At 42.5% G+C, this 17062-nt stretch overlaps 1 protein-coding gene across 1 annotated transcript; it reads right to left on the reverse strand.

The window, feature by feature from the left end:
• Positions 1-486: 486 nt before the first annotated feature.
• Positions 487-6518, reverse strand: LOC139372866 (zinc finger protein 271-like). Its single transcript, XM_071112718.1, has 2 exons — positions 6304-6518; positions 487-2647 (listed from the first exon to the last, which is right to left on the reverse strand). Exons 1-2 carry the CDS (start codon positions 6386-6388, stop codon positions 1395-1397), a joined length of 1338 nt encoding a protein of 445 aa, XP_070968819.1. The 5' UTR covers positions 6389-6518; the 3' UTR covers positions 487-1394.
• Positions 6519-17062: the final 10544 nt, after the last annotated feature.

Below are 17062 nucleotides of genomic sequence, written 5' to 3' on the forward strand. Positions count from 1 at the left end.
TTGTTTATGATTAGCAGGACAGAAAATGGTCCAATTCACACACTTATCAAGATAACATCCCTGGTCCTCCCCACTGCCTCTGATCTGGAAGACTCACTAAACACAAATGCTTTGTTTGTAAATGATGTCAGAGTGTTGGAGTGAGCTCCTGGCTATCTGTAATATACATTTAAATAACAAGACAATTGTGCCATCTGGTTTGCTTAATTTTAAGGAATTTGAAATTATTCATACTTTTACTTTTGATACTTAAGTATATTTACAATCAAATACTTCTAGACTTTTACTCCAGTAGTATTTTACTGGGTGACTTTCACTTTTAATTGAGTCATTTTCCATTAAGGTATCATTACTTTTACTCAAGTATGACAGTTAGGTACTTGCATGTACTCGTGGTTTTCTCCATACCCTAGTCCTTCCATCAGCGTGAAACAGCAGGAACCGGGATTAATCAGACCAGGCAATGTTTTTCAAATTTTCCAGTGTTTTCATTCCTGCAACCAAAGTTAATTGTTTTTTTGCTCTGGTGCATCCCTTCATGGCAGCAGTGTATCCAACTGCAAATAGATTTTTTTCAGCAGGATTATGCCACAAGGCTTGTCCAGGAATGGTTCCAAGAACATGACAGTGAATTCAGTTTACTGCAATGGTCCTGCCGAGTCACCAGATCTCAATCCAATTGTGCATCTGTGGGAGGAGAAGGAAGGAGCTATTCGTAGAGATCTACTCCCAGCCAACTTGACACAATTGTGGGAAGCATTGGAGTCAACATGGGCCAGAATCCCTGTGGAATGCTCTCAACACCTTGGACAGTCTATATGCCCCTACGAATTGAGGCTGTTCTGAGGACAAACTCAATATCAGAAAGGTGTCCTAATGTTTTGTACACTCAGTGTATGTTGTCTATGTCAATATCTTTACAGTAGAAGTGAACAAAACACATACTGACAAGGTTAACACTGATCAGTAAAGAGGCTAACGTTCTATAATGCTCCCTCTCCTCTGCACAGTTCTCTCACAGTGAGAAACTATTGGATTACAATACAGTGATCTACGCTTTCTTCATTTGATCCAATTCAAAGTTGCCAATTATTTTATTAGATGATAATTAAGTGGAGTGACTAATCTTAGCTGGTCTGAGAGAACTGATGAGGCTTCTCTCCTTTATGTATGCATTGGGCCATTTAAAAAGACACCAATCTGTAGAATCTCTTCTCACAGTCAGTGCAGTGATAAGGCTTCTCTCAAGTGTGTATCTGTTGGTGTGTTTTTACATTGCCCAATCGGGAGAAACTCTTGCTACATTAAGAGCAGACGTAAGGCTTCTCTCCTGTGCGTGTTCTCCGATGACCCTTTTAGCTCAGCTGGTAAAAAAAAAAAAATCTACAGTCAGATCAGTGGTAAGGCTTCTCTCCTTTATGTGTACCTTGGTGTCTTTTTAACTGGCCCATTCGAGAGAAACTCTTTCCACAGTCAGAGCAGGAGTAAGGCTTCACTCCTGTGTGTGTTCTCTGATGAACTTTTAGGTCAGTTGATGTTTTGAAGCATTTTACACAATCACAGCAGGAGTAAGGCTTTTCTCCTGTGTGTGTTCTCTGATGAACTTTTAGGTCAGTTGATGATGTGAAGCATTTTCCACAATCAGAGCAGGAGTAAGGCTTCTCTCCTGTATGTATACGTTCATGTCTTTTTAAGTGGCCCAGTCGAGAGAAACTCTTTCCACAGTTAGAGCAGGAGTAAGGCTTCACTCCTGTATGTATACGTTCATGTGTTTTTAAGTGGCCCAGTCGAGAGAACCTCTTTCCACAGTCAGAGCAGGAGTAAGAATTCACTCCTGTATGTGTACTTTCATGTGTTTTTAAGTCACCCAGTCGAGAGAAACTCTTTCCACATTCAGAGCAGGAGTAAGGCTTCACTCCTGTATGTATACGTTCATGTGTTTTTAGGTTTCCCAGTCGAGAGAAACTCTTTCCACAGTCAGAGCAGGAGTAAGGCTTCTCTCCTGTATGTATACGTTCATGTGTTTTTAAGTGGTCCAGTCGAGAGAAACTCTTTCCACAGTCAGAGCAGGAGTAAGGCTTCACTCCAGTATGTATACGTTCATGTATTTTTAAGTCGCCCAGTCGAGAGAAACTATTTCCACAGTCAGAGCAGGAGTAAGGCTTCTCTCCTGTATGTATACGTTCATGTGTTTTTAAGTGGCCCAGTCGAGAGAAACTCTTTCCACAGTCAGAGCAGGAGTAAGGCTTCACTCCAGTATGTATACGTTCATGTTTTTTTAAGTCGCCCAGTCGAGAGAAACGCTTTTCACAGTCAGAGCAGGAGTAAGGCTTCTCTCCTGTATGTATACGTTCATGTATTTTTAAGTTGCCCAGTCGAGAGAAACTTTTTCCACAGTCAGAGCAGAAGTAAGGCTTCTCTCCTCTGTGCACTCTCTGATGAACTGTCAGAGACCTTGATGTCGTGAATCTCTTCCCACAGTCAGTACAGGGATACAGATTATCTCCTGTGTGTATTTTAAGGTGTATTTTTAGCTTTGATAGAATTGGGAAAATCTCCTCACAATGTGGGCAGTGGTAAGACCTCTTAGCTCTGTCATCTTCCTGCTGTTTCTCTCTTGATGTAGACAATGTCTCAACATGGTCTCCTGTGTGAACAACAGAAGAACCAGTCAGTTGGTGTGATATACAGTATATCACAAAAGTGAGTACACACCTAAGTGAAAATGTCCAAATTGGGCCCAATTAGTCATATCCCCTCCCCAGTGTCATGTGCCTCGTTAGTGTTACAAGGTCTCAGGTGTGAATGGGGAGCAGGTGTGTTAAATTTGGTGTCATCGCTCTCACACTCCCTCATACTGACTGGTCACTGGAAGTTCAACATGGCACCTCATGGCAAAGAACTCTCTGAGGATCTGAAGAAAATAATTGTTGCTCTACATAAAGATGGCCGGGGCTATAAGAAGATTGCCAAGACTAAGCTGCAGCACAGTGGCCAAGACCATACAACTGTTTAACTGGACAGGTTCCACTCAGAACAGGCCTCGCCATGGTTGACCAAAGAAGTTGAGTGCACGTGCTCAGCGTCATATCCAGAGTTTGTCTTTGGGAAACAGACATATGAGTGCTGCCAGCATTGCTGCAGAGGTTGAAGGGGTGGGGGGGTCAGCCTGTCAGTGCTCAGACCATACGCCGTACACTGCATCAAATTGGTCTGCATGGCTGTCATCCCAGATGGAAGCCTCTTCTAAAGATGATGCACAAGAAAGCCTGTGGTCTGATGAGATCAAGATAAACTTATTTGGTACAGATGGTGTCAAGCGTGTGTGGCGGCAACCAGGTGAGGAGTACAAAGACAAGTGTGTCTTGCCTACAGTCAAGCATGGTGGTGGGAGTGTCATGGTATGGGGCTGCATGAGTGCTGCCGGCACTGGGGAGCTACAGTTCATTGAGGGAACCATGAATGCCAACATGTACTGTGACATACTGAAGCAGAGCATGATCCCGTCCCTTCGGGGACTGGGACGCAGGGCAGTATTCCAACATGATAACGACCCCAAACACACCTCCAAGACGACCACTGCCTTGCTAAAGAAGCTGAGGGTAAAGGTGATGGACTGGCCAAGCATGTCTCCAGACCTAAACCCTATTGAGCATCTGTGGGGCATCCTCAAACAGAAGGTGGAGGAGTGCAAGGTCTCTAACATCCACCAGCTCCGTGATGTCATCATGGAGGAGTGGAAGAGGACTCCAGTGGCAACCTGTCAAGCTCTGGTGAACTCCATGCCCAAGAGGGTTAAGGCAGTGCTGGAAAATGATGGTGGCCACACAAAATATTGACACTTTGGGCCCAATTTGGACATTTTCACTTAGGGGTGTACTCACTTTTGTTGCCAGCGGTTTAGACATTAATAGCTGTGTGTTGAGTTTTTTTGAGGGGACAGCAAATTTACACTGTTATACAAGCTGTACACTCACTACTTTACATTGTCGGAAAGTGTCATTTCTTCAGTGTTGTCACATGAAAAGATACAAATATTAACAAAAATGTGAGGGGTGTACTCACTTTTGTGATATACTGTACATATGACTTCATAACAGTAGGCTGTACAATACAGGGAATAAAGCATTTAGGGCTGTCCCGACAAGATACAATTATCCTGGTCAACCGAGTCTTTTCTTTAGACCAATCGTATTCACATCCTACCATACCTTTGTCTGTACCTTGACACTATTTATCGCCCCCAGAAACCTCCTTTTACTCTGTTCCAGACGTTCTAGACGACCAATTCTCATAGCTTTTAGCCACACCCTTATCCTACTCCTCCTCTGTTCCTCTGGTGATATAGAGGTGAATCCAGGCCCTGCAGTGCCTAGATCCACTCCTATTCCCCAGGCGCTCTCTTTTGATGACGTCTGTAGCCGTAATAGCCTTGGTTTCATGCATGTTAACATTAGAAGCCTCCTCCCTAAGTTTGCTTTATTCACTGCTTTACCACACTTTGCAAACCCGGATGTTCTAGCCGTGTCTGTATCCTGGTTTAGGAAGACCACCAAAAATTCTGAAATCTCCATTCCGAACTACAACATTTTCAGACAAGATAGAACGGCCAAAGGGGGCGGTGTTGCAATCTACTGCAAAGATAGTCTGCAGAGTTCTGTCCTATTATCCAGGTCTGTACCCAAACAATTTGAACTTCTACTTTTAAAAATCCACCTCTCTAAAAACAAGTCTCTCACTGTTGCCATCTGCTATAGATGACCCTCTGCCCCCAGCTGTGCTCTGGACACCATATGTGAACTGATTGCCCCCCCCATCTATCTTCAGAGCTCGTTCTGCTAGGCGACCTAAACTGGAACATGCTTAACACCCCAGCCATCTAAACAATCTAAGCTTGATGCCCTCAATCTCACACAAATTATCAATGAGCCTACCAGGTACTACCCCAAAGCCGTAAACACGGGCACCCTCATAGATATCATTCTAACCAACTTGCCCTCTAAATACACCTCTGCTGTTTTCAACCAAGATCTCAGCGATCACTGCCGCATTGCCTGCATCCGTAATGGGTCAGCGGTCAAACGACCTCCACTCATCACTGTCAAACGCTCCCTGAAACACTTCAGCGAGCAGGCCTTTCTAATCGACCTGGCCGGGGTATCCTGGAAGGACATTGATCTCATCCCGTCAGTAGAGGATGCCTGGTTATTTATTTTTTTAAATGCCTTCCTCACCATCTTAAATAAACATGCCCCTTTCAAGAAATTTAGAACCAGGAACAGATATAGCCCCTGGTTCACTCCAGACCTGACTGCCCTTAACCAACACAAAAACATCCTATGGCGTTCTGCATTAGCATCGAACAGCCCCCATGATATGAAACTTTTCAGGGAAGCTAGAAACCAACACACAGGCAGTTAGAAAAGCCAAGGCTAGCTTTTTCAAGCAGAAATTTGCTTCCTGCAACACAAACTCAAAAAAGTTCTGGGACACTGTAAATTCCATGGAGAATAAGAACACCTCCTCCCAGCTGCCCACTGCACTGAGGATAGGAAACACTGTCACCACCGATAAATCCACTATAATTGAGAATTTCGTTGTACCTGTCGAACTGTTTTGCTTTATCTTGGCCAGGTCGCAATTGTAAATGAGAACTTGTTCTCAACTTGCCTACCTGGTTAAATAAAGGTGAAATAAAAAAATAAAATGTCATCCTCCACTCAGTATCACAAGGGTTAGTAACTACACAGACTCATTTCATACCATCCTCCACTCACTATCACAAGGGTTAGTAACTACACAGACTCATTTCATACCATCCTCCACTCACTATCACAAGGGTTAGTAACTACACAGACTCATTTTATATCATCCTCCACTCACTATCACAAGGGTTAGTAACTACACAGACTCATTTCATACCATCCTCCACTCACTATCACAACGGTTAGTAACTACACAGACTAATTTCATATCATCCTCCACTCACTATAACAAGGATTAGTAACTACACAGACTAATTTCATATCATCCTCCACTCACTATAACAAGGATTAGTAACTACACAGACTCATTTCATATCATCCTCCACTCACTATAACAAGGGTTAGTAACTACACAGACTCATTTCATAGAACTTTAAAACACTGGCAGTTTGTCTACTCCACTTCTTTAGTCTGCTCTCTGAACACTCCAGATAATCCAGTTGTTCAGGGATGTTTGATGTCAGAATTACAGAAGTCAACATAGTATTAGACTGGGTCATAACTTAAGGTCTAATTTATAGATAGAACCTGCTCTTACCAATCTTCTCCTCCTCTTCTTCATCTTTAATGATGACATTCAGCTCCAGTGTTTGACTGCAGTCTTCCACCTTCACTGATGCCATCTCTGGATCCTGCAGTGCAAACTGGGCTCCACTGTCACAATCAGGACCCAGTAACTGTAGGTTTGGACTCAGTGTAGAAGGAGAGAGGCAGGCTGGGTTTGTCCTCACTGTTGATGTTACCGGCCTCAGACTTAATCTGAGTTGGCCAGTATTAATAAAGAGAAACGGACACAAAAGTTAGTTATGGCACTTTATTCTCTAAAACTATATTAGATCAGGTCACTAAACATTGACAACAAACCATTTTTAAAATTTCCCATTAGACAAAGTTCACACTTTAAATTACACAACGTAAGTACACAGAACCTATAGTAGATTTCCCAAATTGACATAAATGACTCAAAAACCATTTAGGACAAGGTTGCAGTTGTTTTAGGCAGCACTATGTACCTGAATAATCTAGATGATGGGATTAAAGACATTTACAAACCATAGAACCCAATTTGAAGAAGGCAATGCTCTGATTGGCTGATTGCTGCTAACCCATAGGAATCCCCATGTAACAGGGTTACAGTGCCTTGCGAAAGTATTCGGCCCCCTTGAACTTTGCGACCTTTTGCCATATTTCAGGCTTCAAACATAAAGATATAAAACTGTATTTTTTTGTGAAGAATCAACAACAAGTGGGACACAATCATGAAGTGGAACGACAAGCAGGCCCAAACCATGATGCTGCCACCACCATGTTTGACAGTGGGGATGGTGTGTTCAGCTGTGTTGCTTTTACGCCAAACATAACGTTTTGCATTGTTGCCAAAAAGTTCAATTTTGGTTTCATCTGACCAGAGCACCTTCTTCCACATGTTTGGTGTGTCTCCCAGGTGGCTTGTGGCAAACTTTAAATGACACTTTTTATGGATATCTTTAAGAAATGGCTTTCTTCTTGCCACTCTTCCATAAAGGCCAGATTTGTGCAATATACGACTGATTGTTGTCCTATGGACAGAGTCACCTCAGCTGTAGATCTCTGCAGTTCATCCAGAGTGATAATGGGCCTCTTGGCTGCATCTCTGATCAGTCTTCTCCTTGTATGAGCTGAAAGTTTAGAGGGACGGCCAGGTCTTGGTAGATTTGCAGTGGTCTGATACTCCTTCCATTTCAATATTATCGCTTGCACAGTGCTCCTTGGTATGTTTAAAGCTTGGGAAATCTTTTTGTATCCAAATCCGGCTTTAAACTTCTTCACAACAGTATCTCGGACCTGCCTGGTGTGTTCCTTGTTCTTCATGATGCTCTCTGTGCTTTTAACGGACCTCTGAGACTATCACAGTGCAGGTGCATTTATACGGAGACTTGATTACACACAGGTGGATTGTATTTATCATCATTAGTCATTTAGGTCAACATTGGATCATTCAGAGATCCTCACTGAACTTCTGGAGAGAGTTTGCTGCACTGAAAGTAAAGGGGCTGAATAATTTTGCACGCCCAATTTTTCAGTTTTTGATTTGTTAAAAAAGTTTGAAATATCCAATAAATGTCGTTCCACTTCATGATTGTGTCCCACTTGTTGTTGATTCTTCACAAAAAAAATACAGTTTTATATCTTTATGTTTGAAGCCTGAAATGTGGCAAAAGGTCGCAAAGTTCAAGGGGGCCGAATACTTTCGCAAGGCACTGTATATTGGTGATTCCCCTTGCCACTTTATTGTTAAGCCAATGGGTTTTTGGTTTTAGTTTTGTCTTGCCTTCGCCTACTCAACATGGCATCTTATTGGCTGGTTTGCGTAGCTTGCTTACGAGGGGGGATGTTCCAGTTAGAATCGTCCCAGTGAACAAGCACCAAACCAGCGGTAAGTTGTTGGTTGCAAAGCACCGTACGTCAAAAGTTATTTTTATACTCCCAAGTGATGATTTAAATGTACAATTTATTTCAATTTGTTTGTAAATGTTATTCGAACATCACACATAAGATGCAGCGTTTTTGGTGCATATTTGTTATGCATTTTGTTGTAGAGAATTCCAGCTAATACTAGTTAGGAACTTACTGTGTCTGGTGGGGGGGGGGGGGGGGGGGGGCGGGTTGTATATTTTGTACAGTGCGTGAGTGCAGAGTTGGATGGTGAGCTGTGCATTGCATGACGTGTAATTTTGTGCCGTTTCTATCAGAATAAAGCTCCATGACTGGTGCTGTTGGAGCTCCGTGTCGATGATTGATTGGACACAACGCAAGAAGAGTACTGTTACACCCACACAGTTGACTACTTTAAAATGGTAGAAGCCCTCAGTGGCAATACCCATCCTAAAACGGGGAATCGTTATCCCAAAGGTGGGAAGGCAGGGGACAAGCTTAGGTCCAAAACAAGCCAATAGAAAAGCATTGGCATTTTCCTCTAGGATTTACACACACCAAGCCCCTCCCCTTGCCTCTCACACCAGCAAAGTTGCAAGATCACCACATGTTCCTCTCTGGCAAGCGGTTTCAACTAGCTATTTACATTTGTGGTTTGGTCCAAAAGAATGGTTCATATGGACACCAAAACACATTGAGACATTATTTTACTGTACTAGAGGAGAAGTTACCTTTTCTATCAATGCCCTTTTTATGTCTCAACTACTCAGATTGAGAGCAGAGTTACACTACTAAACGGGAGTATCAATGAACATTTATTCTGGAAAATGAATGCTAGAATTAGTACTGCTAGCAGTATTTTAGCCAAATACTATTATAATAGCTCTCTAGTCGGTTTTATAAATGTGCAATAAGCATAAAGCAATTATACAAAAGCTATTGGCAAATCGTTCTCATTTTGAGCTACAAGGTTGGCCCCTTGATTTAACATCTGAACAAAGTGGACAGGCTAACAAGCTTTTCAAACAGTTGGAGACAGAATGGTGTTTTCATAACAATTCAACTGTTCAACCTTGTTAGCAAATAGATCCAAGTTGACTAAACTTGTTATATAAAGATTAGCTGGCTAATCACTAGCACGTGGGCTTGAGAGACTGTTGATGAGACAGACCTGTGTTCATTTTCTATAGGCTAATGCCTGCTACAATAAGTTAGTACTTTTTTAACAAAGTCATTTTCATAGACAGAATTGAAAGCCAGATCAGTGATTATTGCAACAACAAAAAAGAAGGTTAAACTATTTTGATAGCTTCGATCACGTGGACTGGGATATGTTCCGCATTGCTTCCAACAACAACATTGACGAATACGCTGATTCGGTGAGCCCGTTCATTAGAAAGTGCATTGACAACGTCGTTTCCATAGCAACGATTACAACATTCCCAAACCAGAAACTGTCGATTGATGGCAGCATTCGCGTGAAACTGAAAGCGCGAACCACTGCTTTAAACCAGGGCAAGGTGACCGGAAACATGACCGAATACAAACAGTGTAGCTATTCCCTCCGCAAGGCAATCAAACAAGCTAAGCACCAGTATAGAGACAAAGTAGAGTCACAATTCAACGGCTAAAACAAGAGGTATGTGGCAGGGTCTACAGTCAATCACAGATTACAAAAACAAAACCAGCCCCGTCACGGACCAGGATGTCTTGCTCCCAGACAGACTAAATAACTTTTTGCCCGCTTTGAGGACAATACAGTGCCACTGACACGGCCCGCAACCAAAACCTGCAGACTCTCCTTCACTGCAGCTGATGTGAGTAAAACGTTTAAACGTGTTAACCCTCGCAAGGCTGCGAGGGTTAACACATTCTGGCATCCCCAGCCGCGTCCTCAGAGCATGCGTAGACCAGCTGGCTCCAGAGCGGGTCAATACGGACCACGGTCCAGATCCAGAGCGGGTCAATACAGACCACGGTCCGGATCCAGAATGGGGTCGATACAGACCACGGTCCAGATCCAGAGCGGGTCAATACAGACCACGGTCCAGATCAAGAGCGGGTCAATACAGACCACGGTCCGGATCCAGAATGGGGTCGATACAGACCACGGTCCAGATCCAGAGCGGGTCAATACGGACCACGGTCCAGATCAAGAGCGGGTCAATACAGACCACGGTCCGGATCCAGAATGGGGTCGATACAGACCACGGTCCGGATCCAGAGCGGGTCAATACGGACCACGGTCCAGATCCAGAATGGGTCAATACAGACCATGGTCCGGATCCAGAATGGGGTCAATACAGACCACGGTCCGGATCCAGAATGGGGTCAATACAGACCACGGTCCGGATCCAGAATGGGGTCGATACAGACCACGGTCCAGATCCAGAATGGGGTCAATACAGACCACGGTCCAGATCCAGAATGGGGTCAATACAGACCACGGTCCGGATCCAGAATGGGGTCAATACAGACCACGGTCCGGATCCAGAATGGGGTCGATACAGACCACGGTCCAGATCCAGAATGGGGTCGATACAGACCACGGTCCGGATCCAGAATGGGGTCAATACAGACCACGGTCCGGATCCAGAATGGGGTCAATACAGACCACGGTCCGGATCCAGAATGGGGTCGATACAGACCACGGTCCGGATCCAGAATGGGGTCAATACAGACCACGGTCCGGATCCAGAATGGGGTCAATACAGACCACGGTCCAGATCCAGAATGGGGTCGATACAGACCACGGTCCAGATCCAGAATGGGGTCAATACAGACCACGGTCCAGATCCAGAATGGGGTCAATACGGACCACGGTCCAGATCCAGAATGGGGTCGATACGGGTCCAAAATATATATAATAATACTTTTTTGGTTGGGCTTCGACCCCTGGTATCATATAAACACAGAAGACACGTGTAGAATTGCTTAAAAACAGCAACAACAAAAAATCTCAGCCCCATGGTAACGTGTAGAATTGTGGGATATTAGCTTTTAAACTGCTTCATGTTCTCTCCGCCAACAAGAGGGTTGTTAAGATTTTGTGGTTGCAAGTTAGGGGTTTGTTACAACGCCAACAACTGACAATATCCATCTGGACCTTTGCCACCTAGGAAATGTGTGTGACTGGACCTTCTCAAATAGTACTGGAGAACCCCTGTAATAGACTGACTGGGAAGGTGATTTTTCACAGTCAAAGTCCTGCAATAACAGCTAAGAAGCTAATATTTGTGTCAATTCTTGATAATAGTTCTCTGTTGGTGTCACCCATTTCATGGGTGCACAAACCAACTCGTTTCATAAAGTCATATAAGAATGCCCCCAATACAATGATGTGGTCTAATAATTTTTTTTCTGTTTACTTTCTAAATAATTCGTTATTGTAATTCAATGTAAATTAAGTAACAACATTCCAACCATGTTTAGCGTTGTCTTGTCCAAATATGACATGATTCCACTATTTTGAATCAGTTTATCACTTTCAAAGAGGGACTTTTACTTTGAGTGCGAACCACAAATTCCACTATTGTGGCTAGCTTCACAAGCGGGTACCAGGCCTATGTCCAGCTGGAGGACGGAGATGTTGGCCACATAAGAAATTAATTATGTTGAACAAACATGAATATGAATGTCAGTTCTATTCAGAGGATCTGCAACTTCCCACGACGTTTTTGTTCTGAACATCCCCAGGTGAAACCCACTGAGCTAACGAACCTGCAAAGCCTAACAAATGAACGTGTTGTGGACCCAGCGCCGTGTGCTTTTTTTTAATCACATTCTTCACTCACTCGGTTTGGCACAAAACCTTTCCCAAACGTCATAATACCTTGAATGGTTTGTTATCTAACATGTCATGACGTTATTTCGATATTAGACTGTTTAAAAGTGCTATTACATACCTGTAGCGATAAAGAGAAAAGGACAGCACAGCTCAGGCGTTTTGTTTATTCTAAAGAATGGTGTGCGTCTACCGGAACTTCCTGTTCCCCCCACTACCACAGTGCAACAGCGACATCTATTGGACTGATGGACTAACTACTGCTCAAGCATGTAGAATATAAGTGATATTGATTAGCTAGATTTAAAAAGACTTGGTTTTAAAAAACTGTTTTCGTGTCTACGTTTTTCAACTCATTACATATGTATTGTAGATGATCTCTGTGGAAGGCCAAGAAGATCATCAAGAACCTCAGCCACCAGAGACACGGCCTGTTCACCCTGCTACCATCTTTTTTTATATATTTTTTTATTTTATTTTTATTTTACCTTTATTTAACTAGGCAAGTCAGTTAAGAACAAATTCTTATTTTCAATGACGGCCTAGGAACAGTGGGTTTTGTACCTTGTCAGCTCTGGGATTTGAACTTGCAACCTTTCGGTTACAAGTCCAATGCTCTAACCACTAGGCTACCCTGCCGCCCCAAGGCGGCAGGCGGCAGATTGAAGGCGGCAGATTGAAGGCGGCAGATTGAAGGCGAAGACAGTGCAGGTGCATCAAAGCTGGTACCAAGAGAATGAAACTGCTTCTATCTCCAGGCCACAAGACTGTTAAACAGTCATCACTGATTTGATGTAGAGAATATTGGTGATGTGCAGCTTGGCTTGTCCCAGTGTGTAGAGGTGTCATGACATGTATTGAGTAGATAAATACAGATATATATTATTTTGAATAAAATGTGATAAACACATGTACTTTTATTTATTGATGTACAGATTATGTAGTAACCCCCCCCCCCCCCCCCCCCCAAACTAATGGTGAAAACTGATAATCCCACCATCTCTATCTGATACATGCAGTGTCTGCTTGCTCATTACCACAGAAAACTGATCATCACACCATCTCTATCTGATACATGCAGTGTCTGCTTGCTCATTACCACAGAAAACTGATAATCCCACCATCTCTATCTGATACATGCAGTGTCTGCTTGCTCATTACCACAGAAAACTGCAGACGGAAAAGGCAATTGCAACCTCTTTGCAATAAGGAATTGAGACCAAAAGCTCGAGAAGTTTAAGAGAGTGTTTAATACCAATGATACAGTCAGCTGAGTGCATGCATTTAGAAAGCTCACAACACATTTTATATTCTTCCCTTATAGGCGTCACCTCCCCAGCTATACATTTTATGGCCCCAATGAGTTTCCCTCTTTTCCCCTGTGGAATGTCCATGGTCCTCTCTCTGTGGAATGTCCATGGTCCTCTCTCTGTGGAATGTCCATGGTCCTCTCTCTGTGGAATGTCCATGGTCGTCTCTTTGTTTAGCCAGATGTCAGAATCCCAACCCTTCCATCTTCTGTTCTGGGCCTGAGGTTTCTCTTGTGTGCATATGTTGACGCATGTTTTTTTAAGCTGCTCTGTTGAGAGAATCTCCAGCCACAGTCAGAGCAGGAGTAAGGCTACTCCCCTGTGTGTATTTGTTGGTGTATTTTTAGCTTTGAAAGATTTGGGAAAATCTCTTTACAACGTGGGCAGTGGTGAGAATGTCTCAATGTGACCCGTGTGAACAGCATCAGAAATAAAAGTCAGTGTGATAAACAGTGATTATACAAAATATTATGAACACCTGCTCCTTCCATGACATAGACTGACCAGGTGAAAGCTATGATCCCTTATTGATGTCACTTGTTAAATCACTGTAGATGAAGAGGTGGAGGAGACATTAAATAATGATTTTTAAATCTTGAGATAATTTAGACATGGATTGTGTGCCATTCAGAGGGTGAATCAGCAAGACAAAAGATTGAAGTGTCTTTGAACGGGGTGTGGTAATAGGTGCCAGATGCACCGGTTCGTGTCAAGAACTGCAATGCTGCTGGGTTTTTCACACTGAACAGTTTCCCTTATGTATCAAGAATGGTCCACCACCCAAAGGACATCCAGCCAACTTGACACAACTGTTGGAAGCATTTGAGTCCACAGCCTCCCTTGTACAGTCCATTAGGGCTGTCCCTGACACCGAGTAATCTGTTCTTCCCACCAATCGATTGGCTTAAATTTTTAAACGTGCGTTTGATGCGATTGTGCTCAGACTTACAAAACAAAATGACTAGCACCTGTTGTCTCTCTCTCTCTTGCCTGCTGCAGCGACAACCACAGAACATCAACAGTGTTCATCATGCTGAAGCTGCAACATAATCACAGCCATTTCTGACTGAAAAGTTCTGTTGCTGAAATACCTCATTTGTTTGGGAAAAACATTCTCTATTCCCTCAAATGTCGTCTTTCTTTGTGAGACGTGTATGCATTGCATGCACGTGACCAATAGGGCAGGTCCTATAGCATATCATAATCACATCAATAAATTGGTTATAACAAACTCAGAACACCGTAACAGCAAAATGGTTGCAGAGGACGTGACAAACTCAAAACGGGAGAATGTTTACTGGTGTTTACTTCTCCTCCTCTTCTTCATCTTTAATGTTGACATTCAGCTTCAGTGTTTGACTGCAGTCTTCCAGCTTCACTGATGCCATCTCTGGACCCTGCAGTGCAAACTGGGCTCCACTGTCACAATCAGGACCCAGTGACTGTAGGTTTCTACTCAGTGTGGAAGGAGAGAGGCAGGCTGGGTTTGTCCTCACTCTGGATGTTGCCGGCTTGTCAGAGAAATTCTATAAGAGAGAGTGCAGATTCTTTCAAACAACACTTTATTATAAGATTAGCTAAAATGGAGCAGTCAACTATGCACTTCAACAGTTGTGCAGTTAAGGCCCAACAAACAGTGACGGGTCTCCACTTTTATAGAGAACTACATCCTTTTAGTAGACGTGGCACATAGTGTGTAAAAGGCAATTAGTTGTCTGTGCAGATTTAAGATAACGAGGTTGATAGCCCGAGGTATCCACCGTCTAACTACATTCCCAACAGCAAACACTATAATGTGCTTCTTTCTGCAAGTTTCCTTACATGTGACTTCCTGTAGACAGTAAACCCACGGGATGTCAGATACTGCGGACGTACCTAACGGATCATAGCTATACGCCCAGTAGTGTGACAAAGTCACACAAAGACAAGTTTGTATCAGATTAGAAATAACACTAGCATATAACAAGAGACTATTCTTTAAGCAGTAAAACATGGGATAACATGACTAATTATGTAATTTTCATCAGACTTAATCTGAGTCAGCCTGTAGTAATAAAGAGAAACGGACATAAATATTAGTCTTGACAGTTGTCACTTTCTTTATTCTCTAAAAATATATTTTTTGTTGTTGTAAATTATCTAATTTCAATAGATCAGGTAGCTAAGCATTGACAACAAAACATTCATTCACATTAGACAACGTTCAAGCTATAAAACCAGGCAACGTAAGTGAACTTAACCTATAGTAGGTTTCCCAAATTCAAATAAATGCATAAATGACAAAAAAACATATAGTACATGGTTGCAGTTTGTTTTAGGCAGCACTATGTACTATTTGTAATTGGCTCACTGCTACCGCACCGCAAGCGGTACCGGAGCGCCAAGTCTAGGTCCAAAAGGCTCCTTAACAGCTTCTACCCCCAAGCCATAAGTTTGCTGAACAATTCATCAAATGGCCACCTGGACCATTTGCGTTGTATTTGAATGTGATTGCTTTTATTAAATATGTTTATTTTGTTATTATGTGCTGAATTATATTGTTTTATACACATACAGTACCAGTCAAAAGTTTGAACACCTACTCATTCAAGGGGTTTACTTTATTTGTACTATTTTCTACTGTAGAATAATAGTTAAGACACCAACACTATGAAATAACACATATGGAATCATGTAGTAACCCAAAAAGTGTTAAAAATATCCAAATATTTGTTATATTTCAGATTCTTCAAAGTAACCACCCTTTGCCTTGATGACAGCTTTGCACACTCTTGGCATTGGCTACTAACAACAGCAACTGCATAATATATCTTACTATGACGCCCTACCAAGTAAAAATGCAGTAACTGAGAAAAATGTATTTTATTTACCTTGGTTTCACAGGAACTTTATGCAGTTACTGCTAACATGACCCCCATTTTCTCCGAAACACAATAGAGGCAAGACACTTGTTCACATGATTAAGCATGTATTTAATGTAGCAAAAATGACTAACTAATTTTCTACCAAATTAGCAGTTACTGCTGTCAAGAGTTCACCTAGGGGTCATGATTGGGGCTGTAGCAAATGATTGATGTATGAGAATAATTGATTATGCTTATGTTGTATTAATAGAAGGGGAGGGGTTATAAGACCCCTCCCTCTTTACATTTATAGAGTCCTAGACTACAGATTTGCAATATATATACACATTATGAGGTTTGAATATTATTCCACAGTGGTTTTCTAGTTCTCTCCCCCTTATAAAGAGACCCCTCTGAGAAATGTGTGACTGAGACAGAACTCTGCAGGGGAGTGTAGGAGATAAGACAGGTCAGACATTCCACTATAAATCAACTTGGACAGTTTACTGCTAAGCTTTTAGATAACACACTAAGAGCCTTGTTTATATAGCTGTGTAGGCATGGTTTTGGTCTCATGAGTAAAAGATAACGACGTAGGCAGTGACATCACTTCGGGTTCGATAAAATAACACGGGACCTTTTCTTTGATGCAGAACTTACTCGGAAACATGCGTGCCATGTTCCTGATTGTCAACTTCTGTCTGCAATTGCATTAATAAAAGGTTTTTGAATGATTTAATTAAAGATATTCTCATAATGCTAATTTCACCAATGAGCCAATGATTGACAGGGAACAGGAACGAACCCTAACACTGCCTTTTTGTTCGTTAGGGCAGTATGGCCCTGTCCCTCTGGCCAGGGTAAACGGTAATGTTATGTATACACAGTATTTCACTTCAAACAGTTTATTTCATTTAATTATACACAGAAAATAAGAGGTTACGC

This window comes from Oncorhynchus clarkii, chromosome 18, assembly GCF_045791955.1.
Source record: "Oncorhynchus clarkii lewisi isolate Uvic-CL-2024 chromosome 18, UVic_Ocla_1.0, whole genome shotgun sequence".
Classification (NCBI taxonomy): Eukaryota; Metazoa; Chordata; class Actinopteri; order Salmoniformes; family Salmonidae; genus Oncorhynchus; species Oncorhynchus clarkii.